Below are 11274 nucleotides of genomic sequence, written 5' to 3'. Positions count from 1 at the left end.
TTCTTCTTTTACTTACACAAGTATAATCAAAATATCGAGATCACATTTCAACGCGGTGTCACCATAATATTTAAATATTTACTTACCCGCGTTAGCTCGATTTAATAAAATCACGCTGACACAATTATCGTCGTTTTCCTTCAAAATTCTTCTTTACTTCTTCTCCCCCACTTAAATTAGTCATATTCCATTTTTCATGACTAATTCCGAAACATATAAAATATTAATATTTTAATATTATTTTATTAAATAAAATATTATTTTATTTCAAAATATTTCACTTGCGTTCTTTGGTCTTGAAACACATCATTATATCTTGGTTTACTTCCGAATCATCCTTTAGCTTACTAATTCCTCTCCAACAAAAATATTATTATTTAATTATTGTTTCTGCACGCGTAAAGCATTTTATTCTAAAACATTCCTTTCATCCTTTGTCACTCTCTAGCACGCCAATTCACATCAAACGATCATTCGTTTGATCAATAAGGTCTTATTTATGTTCAACGAGGGTGCGAGGTATTACACTTGCACCACGTCCTCTAATCAAAAGGTAGCTAGCTCGACTGATTGGACATTGGAACATCCCAAGGCTTTACAAATTTTCTCCATCTTATCTAAGAAAATTTGGAGTTTCTCCGATGCATCAGACCCTGAAAATGACAGAGACTTAAGCTTGAGAAAATCAGGAAAAGAAATCTCTAAATGACCCCTCTCGACCTCAACATGTTGACGTTCAGCCTGCACTTGGGAACTAAGGGATTCTTGTACTGTAGGTCTCCCCTCCACTATCCTCTGTATATCGTCCATACAGGCTGCCATCATCTCTACAACTCGATTAACTCCCTGCAGGCCTGTTGCCAAGTCCTCAATGGTAATGCCCCCAGTTAGTTGTCTATCCACATCACTCGAAAACTGTCCCTCCTCTTGCCTACCCACAGGGGTATCCGCCTTCACCGGCCTAATGGCCTCGCAACATCTACCTTACCCCTTAAGAGTGGATGCTTGTGGCCTATCTGTCATCTCATTAGGAACATCTTGCTCCCCCATCTGTCTTGAGGCGGCTCGTGTCTTAGGCGGCATTCTTACCTAGACAAGAGCAAACACCTGTTATTAAACACATTTTATAATCATACTTAAGGGAAAAAGGTTGTTTCTAAGATGGGGAATCTATGCAGTCACTTGGTTGTAAAATGTGCAGCGAATCACACTTCACAACCGAAGTGTCCACATAAAGACCTGACACTCTGCTGAACCAACAAAAGGAAGTACTTGGACCTAAACAACCTAGGGCTCTGATACCAACTTTGTCACGGCTCGATTTTCGAGCCGTGACTGGCGCATGGACCCAATGGGAATACCCCACCAAGCCTAAGCAAGCCTACTTATATAATCTTGCTCATCATTCCATCAACTATTCTTAAAGTCACCTTTCATACTTCCAATCTATAAGAACCTAATTAATATGCTATAGCAATCAAAACTGCATTTCACATTAACCAAAATATGTTAACCATTGCCACTCATGGTGGCTTACCAATCAGAATATACATATATGCTCTAAGGCTTGCATTTTAGTTCTTTACATCACATGTACGTATTTACAAACAAAATGACTTTGGGCCTCCAGCGGAATGACCAAGATGAAGGGTCGGCCACTGAATGCCAACATACCTACAAAAGAGACGAAACTACATGGACACCTCGGCCTAGGTTCCAATTGCCTCATAATCTAAAAACATGAAGTTGAAAACAGTGAGTACAAACTCAGTGAGTAAACATAAGAAGGGAACAAGCAACGATAAGGAAAGTTGATAATCATGATGCGCTTATTTGAAAACAATGCAACTTAGTTCAAGTTCTTATTAAAATCCCTCCATTAAACCCCTAGTTATTAAATCATTTAATGATCAAGAAACCATATTGAACATGAAATTGGAAGGAGAGGAAATTTCAAGCAATCAGCCAGGCAAAGCAGTATAAACAGAATGTTTCTCACTACAATAATATCAATTTACAAATAAATGAGAAATTTTCAAGATTCATCATGCCATATAATCACAAGTTATAATAATGATCTCTCTATTGTGTATACATATACTTAAACATATATCAATTAGTATACCACCACATCTCATCCAGCTCATGAGCATTTCCCCACATAGTGCACACAGCCAGACAACCCATCTCACCCAGCTCATGTGCATCCCCCCACATCGTGCACATAGCCGGACACCCCATCTTAACTAGCTTATGTGCATCTCGCCACATCGTGCACATAGCCGGAATCATCGTGTGCATCCCCCAACATCGGGCACAGTTAATGTCATCGTGTACATCCCCCCACATTGTACACACGGGCAGTATCACCATACATCTCCCTTACCACCGTCATCACCGATAAGTGCACACTCACCCCGCACATGCACGATTGCATTTGTCACACAATGGTATATATATATATATATATATATATCAACATTATGCAGAAACGTATGGATTCATCACACTATCAATTTGATCATATAAAAACATTTCATAAGGGCTTGTTCCCATGCGAGTTTTGAATAAAAACCAATAAAACATTTTAGGGGGATTCAATCAAACATGTATGTGTATATCCCAAAACATTTTATGCAAGTTCACTCACCGGTATTTGTTTAACCTTTAATCGACTCTAACTTCCCTAATGGTTCAAATGGGGCTGAGGGCCTCGGTTGAACCTATCACACACAAAAGCATCACAGCCAATCCAATTTCCATTAATATCACTCCAAAAGCTATTTTCCAAAATCAAGCTTCACTAGCCCTTCCTATCTATCTTCCATTACCATTTGATTGTCTATTCATTTCTCTACTTTAGTAACACTTGAGATAGATAAACAATTTCAGCAATACACAATTCATAACTCTAATTATTAGCCTTTATAAAAAACTTAAAACCAATCCTAATTCATCACTTACCTTGGTGGATTGTAATGAAATTTCTTCCCAAGAGTCCTCAAGCTATCATGAAACCTCTCTTTCTCTCTCTACAAAGTTCAACTGGTGAGAGAAAGTATTGAAGAAAGACTTTTAAGCGTTTGTTTAAGGTGAGGGAGTAAAAGAGCATGAAAAACCCTACAACAGGGTGTGTAGAGCACAAAATTAAGGTTAGTTTGGGAGAGTGATGGAAGCTTGAGGGAAGCTTTCGTGGAAAATGAGAGAAACATAAGATGGGAGGAAAGAGAAGAAGAAGTTGCTAGAGAAATGAATAAGCTGCTGAAAGAATGAGATTTTTATAGTTAAAGCTTATCTAAATCTTCATGCAATTACTATAATGCCCTTAACACGGCCACTTGTCTTCTTCCTTTTCTTGTGTAATCTTTTACTCTTTTGACATTGGAAAAGGTCCAAAATCTCCTAAAAAAGGTCCCTTAAGTAGCCCCCAAAAGTCTTAGCTTCAAAAATCCCCTAAACTTGTTATTTGTGGAAATTATGGTGAAGGCCGAGGCTCTCAATTTCCAGCACCACAGCCCTCAAATGTTCTGTCTGAATCTGTTCTCCTAGCATAGTACTTCCACTTCAACAAAGATTTTGACCACCTTCCTATCAAAACTGGGCAAAGTGAGAAACATAAAAGTTGTATCCCTGCCTCTTAGCTTTCTAATGATAAAAAAATCATATCATTTGGATTTCTTTAGTGGGAAATATGCTTGAAAAACTGAAATATATGCAAATAGAGCAACAACCCATTATACACCTTTCTTCACCAATTGAAATTATTTTTGAATCTTACTCCTATAACGACATAAAATAATTATAAGTAACATAAAAATAGCATCATTAGCTCAATTTAAACCTTTAAACATAAGTTCCAACTCAAGTTACGCATCTATGAAAGTCGAGGTTTCACATTACACTTCTAGATTAAAAGTGCAATGTCTATGTTCAATATGAATGCTTCAAATCTTTATGCATAATGAGTTTCTTCCTTTTAGTTAATGCATCTAGTATTCTTTAAAGATTTGTAATAAAATATTTATAATATCCAATAGCTAAACAAGATATACAATATCCACAGTAGCTAAGCAAGATATATTGAATATCCATAATAACTAGCACAAAATATTCAACAAAACCATAACTAAGTATCACACACATAAATTAAACATAAAGGCCTATCAAATTCTATTTAACTTAGTCTTCCTTTTCACTTTGTTTGTCATCATTAAAAAGATATTCAAATTCCCCCTTAATGAGTGCATCTAGATTTTCCTTTAATCTTTAAATCAGACTTTAATGAATGGGAATCATAAACACTCGTACACCTAAGTCGTACAAGCTTACAGATATAGTTCAATAACTTCAAGAGCCAAGCTTGTAACTATGTAAGAACAATGTATGGGAGTTAAATCATTTCAAGAACTTGTTAGGGATCACTAAAATAATGTTCAAGCAAATTTGCTCATTTTGTCATAATCAAAACTATAATAATTTTAAAGTTAACAGCATGAGGTATTTGAACATTGGATTCATTTTGTTTAAGGCTTGCTTAGGTCGAGTGGGATATCCTCATTAGGCCTTTACGTTGGTCATGGACCCTAGATTTGGGTAAAGACATATGGATTATTGCAAAAGCTCTTCCTTTTTGGCTTGTCCCCTTCTCGTGTTTGCTTATTGAGTTCTATAACTCACACTAGAAGATTATTGTTTTTGTTTCAGATTAGTAGCTATCTTAGCTTGCCACCTTGTTTTGGAGTAGCACAACTTGTATTTGGTAAGTGTGATAATGCCCTTCCTTTGAGCCTTCTACTGTTGTTACACTCTCTAGTGTGTCAAGGAGTCTTATGTTTATTTCTCATTTTATGATGATGATGTGTTTATGTAAATAAGTGAGACTATTTATGTTTATGTTACTCATGTATGGGATGTGTACTTTAGCATCGAAAAGGGTGGACAGGATATGTTAAGCTTATGGTAATTGGGCCATTGATGATATGAGCACCAAGGTGTACGTACAAAGAGCACCAAATTGTGCATATGACATTTATATGAAAAGATGCATTACATTATGTGCGATATGTTTGTGAAAGGTGAATGAAATGTTTTATCTTACCATATAATGATGTTTTCCATGATGAATGATGTTGAACTTGCTTAAATGTGCTTTAATATGAAATGGTATGTGATTATATGATGAGTTAAAGGCTTGTTTGAGTCTTATGGGCCATACCCACGTAGGTCCTTGCACTAGTCATGTCTTTGGATTTAAGATGTGACATCTTATATTTTTTGGAACACCTAAACCTATTTATAACCCTTTAAAAAAATTGATAATTCTTATCAAAATAATGCTCATAACATTTTATCAGATGATGTTACTATTTAGGGTAAAATACCTATACCCTTTAGGTTTTGATCGAAATTTCATGGAGGTTCATTAATCTTTAAAATGGACACTTCGTCCCAAAAGACTATTTTTTCCTAGACACTTAGGTCTAGCCATTCATCAACTATTAGTGTTTCAATCAATTTGATGATGTGGCAAGGGTAAAAACACTATTTTACCCCTGATTAAATTTTAAAATTACTATTATATAATTTATTAAATTTTTTATTAGTTAAAAAAATAAAAAACCTCCCCATATGGGGAGCACTGAAGCTCCCTTAGGAAGCCACAATCGGGCTCCCTTAGGAGCACCGATCTGGTGCTCCCTTCCCTTCGGAGCATCAGTCGATGCTTCCCTTTCTTTGGGGAAGATCGGTGCTCCTTTCTTTTTTTTTATAAAATATAATAACAATTTTTAAAATTAATAAAGAAAGAAAGGGCATTTTAGTCTTTTTCAATCTCTATTAATGGTGTTCGCATTTTTGGGGCAGAGCGTCTATTTCGAAAACTAATGGACCCACTTGGAATTTTGATTAAAACTTAAGGGGTGGGGGTATTTTACCCTAACATTTAGTAATTTTAATAACTCCAATTTGTTAAGATAAAAGTGTAAAGCATTATTTCCAATAGTTTTATCCAAATAGGATGATCATCTTGGGTTTTATCCTAAAACTCTAATAGCATTAAATACAACAATACGAGAACTATTGTAAAAAAAAAAGTTTTAAACTAATTTGTTGATTTTAAAAGATTTAAATAATTGAATATTTAAAAAATATTAATATTTTTTTATTTTTCTTTAACTTAATTCTTGCGAAAGAAACACTTTTAACTCAATGTCTATTGGCACCTCAATTTTGATTAATGCTAGCTTCGTTACCGATGTAATGATGGCATAACTTGGTACAGAACATAATGTCAAACACAATTACCTTTTGTCCTTACTCAAACATAACATGAAATATAACAAGAAATCAGTTTTGGCAGCACGCGAAAAACTCGCTTGAAATTAAAATATTAACGACACATCGAAAGTTTGTTAAGGGAGAGTTGTAAGGATCGATCTGGTAACCCAACATAGGGGAAGTTAGAGAGGGAGAGATGATGTGAGAGAAGAGAAAACAAACACCATCAAAGCGTTTGATATCTTTGTATTTCGCTATCTTACGTTATACCAACGAAAACAATGAAAGCCTTTTGACCCTTTTCAATTTTGTGTGGGTTTTTTTTTATCTAGTTTTCATTGATTCTATTTGGCAGTATAGGCTTCCTGATTTTTTCTCTGGGGGTGTTTTTCTCTAAACTGAGATAGCTTGAATCATGCACTCAAATGAAAGACCGTAAAAAGAGAACCATGAATAGGAACAAAAGCCAAGTTTATGACTCTTCCTCCGTTGACATGGAAAGGTGCCCTCCCAAACCCATTCCCAAGAGGATTTATCAAGTTTGGAAGGGAAACAATGTATTATTTTTTTCTCTCTCTGTGTCTTCCTTTTACAACGTTTGATGCTTTTTCTAAATTGGTGCTTAAATTTCATGCTTGTCATTCTATTCTTCTTATTGCTTCTCATGAATACGAATTCACAGTTCATTTTGGCAAATGAAGTTTTAACAATGCCCCTCGTCATGTATATGTTGTCAATTCAACTCCAAAGAAATATCATACTTGTGTCTAGCTATATATTTGTAAGAGGGAAAATGCTTTGTTAATGAGCGGCATAGCTGAATGTGAATTCCTATAGATGTGCAGATATATTTTGATTGGCTAGTTTTGTTGTACAGAAACTTGTGGAACCTCTAGTTGTTATGGGATGATTCTGGGGTGTTCTTGAGTATATGCATGAGGGTTTTAGCTTATATAAATTATGGCAAATTATTACTCGTATCATGGCTGGATATTGTGTGTGTCTGCTTTGAATACTGTCCAAGATAGTATTTGGGTCCAAATACTAGTTTAATAATTCTTGGATTACTGACATCTATCTCAATTTTCTCAATCCGTTTATAAGTAAGCATTAAACAATGAGTAATCAGATTACTGTTCCATTATTAATTTCTGTATTCTTTATAGCTTCTCCGGTGCCTGATTCCCTTTTCTTTCTTTTAATAATTTTAATTGCTGGATAACTTTGGGCTGCTTAGAATCAGAATGAGTCATCTCGAAGATGAAGTTAAAACAAGTAGTTAATTTTTTTTGAGTAATAGTATCTACAGGCTATACCAAGATCTGGCTTTGCTTACGAACTAATGCATGCACAGTTTTTAAATGTCAGAAATTTTGTTGTGGTGGGAGAATGATCTTTGGCCCCGACGCATCATCACTATTTTTAACATCGTTTCTAATCGGATGCCCTGCAATAGCATTCTGCATAAAGGTGGCGGTGATCACCAATCAAGACTACCCGGTTTTCAACTATCATGCATTTTTAGGGGGACTCATCCTCACTGTTTTGGTTGGTAATTTGTTTTAGCAAATTAAGCAAGAGCTCTGCCATGGCTCACCGCTGTATGTAATTGATGTTTGTGCCTGCAGGATTTCGGGTTTCTACTCCTGACATGCAGTAGAGATCCGGGAATAATACCTAGAAATTTGAAATCACCGCCACCTGAATCGTCGGAGGATTCGATTAATTACATGACAAAGAGTGCATCCATGGAGTGGGTCAGTAGTAAAACTCCAAACCTCAAGATACCAAGGATTAAGAATGTGATGGTGAACGGTCAAACGGTTAAAGTCAAGTTCTGTGAGACATGCTTGCTCTATCGTCCGCCGCGTGCTTCTCATTGCTCCATCTGCAACAACTGCGTCCAGAGATTCGACCACCACTGTCCATGGGTGGGTCAGTGCATTGGAGCAGTAAGTTACTTTAATTTTCTCATCAGCTATTTATCTATAAGAGCCTTGCTTGCTTTGCTAGCTAGCTTACTACAGGTGATCCTGTTCTTATTGAATTTAAGTCGAAAAAAAATATTGAGGTTTCAATGGATGCAGCGCAACTACCCATTCTTCCTTTGCTTTATATCATCATCGACTGCCTTGTGCATATATGTGTTCGTGTGTTCTTGGGTGAACATTCTTGGACAACACTGCGGCTTGTGGACTGCCATGTCTCGTGATATACTATCAGTCATTCTCATCGTCTACTGCTTCATAGCCGTCTGGTTTGTTGGTGGCCTAACAGTTTTCCATTTCCACCTCATTTTCACCAACCAGGTGATTACTTGTACAATTTTTGTCGCCTCTCCGATCGCTTCACCATGTTCTATCTTTCAGTATATGTTTTTGGGGATTCTCATGATTTCCTTGTCCTTTTTGCATCATGAATTTCAGACAACTTACGAGAATTTCCGGTACGGATACGATAAGAAGGAAAATCCGTTCAACAAAGGCATATTAAACAACTTGAAAGAAGTGTTCCTGTCCAAGATCCCACCTGCAATGATCAATTTTCGGGCATGGACTGCTGATGACGACTTTCCACCAGTGTCCACCATCAGAGATGTCAGCGGGGCTGGGGATTTCATTGCTTCCAAGGAGAAGTTTGACATGGACATGGATAGCACTAGAGTTCCAAATTCTTTGCAGAGGTTCGACTTCGGTGGCTTTGATAATATATAGTTTAAGGAGGAAGGGCGCACAATGCGATTTTCCACATATATTAATATTTATATATGATATAAATGCAATACACTAAGGTACTGCAATATACGAATGGTTTTCATTCTTATGCAATTGCGTAATCAAGTTTTTACAACCACTGCTTCTTAACGACTTTGACTAACAAACAATTATTAGTATTATTATTATTATTATTAAGTTTAATTTTTATTTTTAATTGCAATTAATTAAATTCCTAAATATTTATCATGTTAAGTGATACATATTTCACAAAACATAGTGAGTTTTCTCATCCATGGTGGATCCATCGTTTTGACATTTTTGGTCGGCTTGTCCATCTCATGATCATTTATATTCCAGGTTGAATGTGATCATTTTTGTTCATGAAATAATTTAAATAAATAAAAATAACTGTTTAAGGATTTAATTGATTGTAATAAACAGACAAAAAATTTGATGATAATTTAATTAATTTATGTATTCTTTTGTATTTAAATCTTATTATTACTGTTATAGATTAAATTACTTGGAAAAATACTATACATACCAAATTTTTTGAAAGTCTTTATCATTTTATATATTATAATAACTAATTGAGCCATTAATGAAATATTTTTAGTAATTGGAGCCCTCATTGAAACAAAACTATTGAAGCCCATTACATATTTATATCACGTCAATGTTTATTTAGCATTGTAATGATCCAAGCCCCCAGGCTGTTACCGGCAAATAGACCCTATAGACAAGCCCATAAGACTCAGCAAGAGTGTACATTCATTTTCCATTAACTATAATTAAGTTATATCAATAGAAAATATAACTTGAACATAATTATATATGAAGTATGATTTTGGTTTACACATGCTAAACATTAACCGGCCTATACCCGAGGCAAATAAACATAAAACAATACTACATGTGCTTTAGGGTAAAGTCTAACCATATTTACATAAACCAGTTTCATATGTCATGCATTGGCTACAACCGTGGACCTCGACCCTACATATCTGGCTTTAAACAGCCACATTTACTTAAAACTTGGACCAGCAGAGTTTGACGTGGAAAACTGAGTGTCTATGAGATTCATTAGTCAACTACCAAGCAAATTAGCCTCACACTCTTTGATGGAGTCTCCACGAAGGTACTTATCTGCACATCAATTAATTGGGATAAGTTTCGTAGATTTAGTGAGTGAGTGAAAAAGAGAAACAAGCAATGAAGCTGAACATTTGCTGAAAAGGAGCTTAGAAATAGTAATTTAACTTTAAAAAAATACCTGATGCAATGAAATAACAGTTTGTGCATGCAGAATAGTGCATAAAAATGTCGATGAATTACTCAGTTTAAAATCCAAAGAAAATGCCTTATTTTTCTCAAATCGAGGGCCCAAGGTCGATCCCTAAGTGTCTAGGGTCGATCCTTGGCTAAATATTCAAAATTGATTCTATTTAAGTACAGCAAATCGACCGTTTCCATAAAGGGGGTCAATCCTATGCTTTAAAACTTGCTTCTAGGTTTCCGTAAGGAGGGAGGTTGACCCATGGAGGATAGGGGGTTGATCCTACCCTATCCAGACTGCAAATTCATAATGTTTAAGGCCAGGAACCTTGCTTAAACCATTTATAAGAACTCCTTCCCTTTAGTTTCAAAACATTTCCTGGTTTCTCTTCAATTCAAATGTTTAGTACGTTAAGTACATGCCTTGGAAAAATTATAAGGCAAATAAATTGTGCACGACATGCTATGAAGATCCCATTTAAAACCCATGCCCTGCTACAAGCAATGCCAATGTCAATGTACATATAAAATTTAGTAGTAAAGTGCTAAACCTCGAGTAGTTCTAAGAGAATAATTCGTGGGTATCCCCACGTTCAAGAATACTTACGGGCATCCCAGCAATTAAAGCATAACAATGGGCATCCCCACTTCTAGGAATACTCGCGGGCATCCCGCGTTAAAGACATGTTGGTGGACATCCCCACATTAAAATGTAAATCCGTGGGCATCCCGACGACCATAATTCCTTCTCTAGCTTCATTATTGTTTTTTTGCACAAAGGTTACGTCTACTGTCATAACTGCAGGACTTAATCCCGAAATAGTTTCCTTAAAAGCATAATCATGTAAGCAATGGGAGGGTGGTTCTAACAAGATTTAAATCTAATGATTCAAAATACATGCCATGTTCTAGATAAATAATGATGCTGGCAGCTTTTAAATCAAGGTTATGCACATGTCATGCTCAATTATGAACACATGGTAGTACAACGGATGTATCATTCGGC

General features: G+C 35.8%; 1 protein-coding gene across 1 annotated transcript; it reads left to right on the top strand.

Annotated features, from left to right (window-relative positions):
* Positions 1-6725: 6725 nt before the first annotated feature.
* LOC18598531 (putative protein S-acyltransferase 3) lies at positions 6726-8990 on the top strand. Its single transcript, XM_018121224.2, has 5 exons — positions 6726-6833; positions 7645-7824; positions 7905-8228; positions 8364-8585; positions 8703-8990. The coding sequence occupies exons 1-5, from the start codon at positions 6726-6728 to the stop codon at positions 8988-8990; spliced, it is 1122 nt and encodes a 373-aa protein (XP_017976713.2).
* The last annotated feature ends 2284 nt before the right edge of the window (positions 8991-11274 follow it).

The sequence above is a fragment of the Theobroma cacao genome, chromosome 5 (genome assembly GCF_053813885.1).
Source record: "Theobroma cacao isolate CCN51 chromosome 5, ASM5381388v1, whole genome shotgun sequence".
NCBI lineage: Eukaryota > Viridiplantae > Streptophyta > Magnoliopsida > Malvales > Malvaceae > Theobroma > Theobroma cacao.
The sequence above is the reverse complement of the archived record's forward strand: the minus strand, read 5'-3'. Positions and strand labels throughout refer to the sequence as shown.

Bases quoted from the DNA above. Each gene is read 5' to 3' on its own strand.
- LOC18598531 (XM_018121224.2), top strand. From the start codon at position 6,726: ATGAATAGGAACAAAAGCCAAGTTTATGACTCTTCCTCCGTTGACATG. The intron at 6,834-7,644 runs GTATTATTTTTT...TTTAAATGTCAG, and splicing joins AAGTTTGGAAGGGAAACAAT to AAATTTTGTTGTGGTGGGAG. The intron at 7,825-7,904 runs GTTGGTAATTTG...TTGTGCCTGCAG, and splicing joins GACTCATCCTCACTGTTTTG to GATTTCGGGTTTCTACTCCT.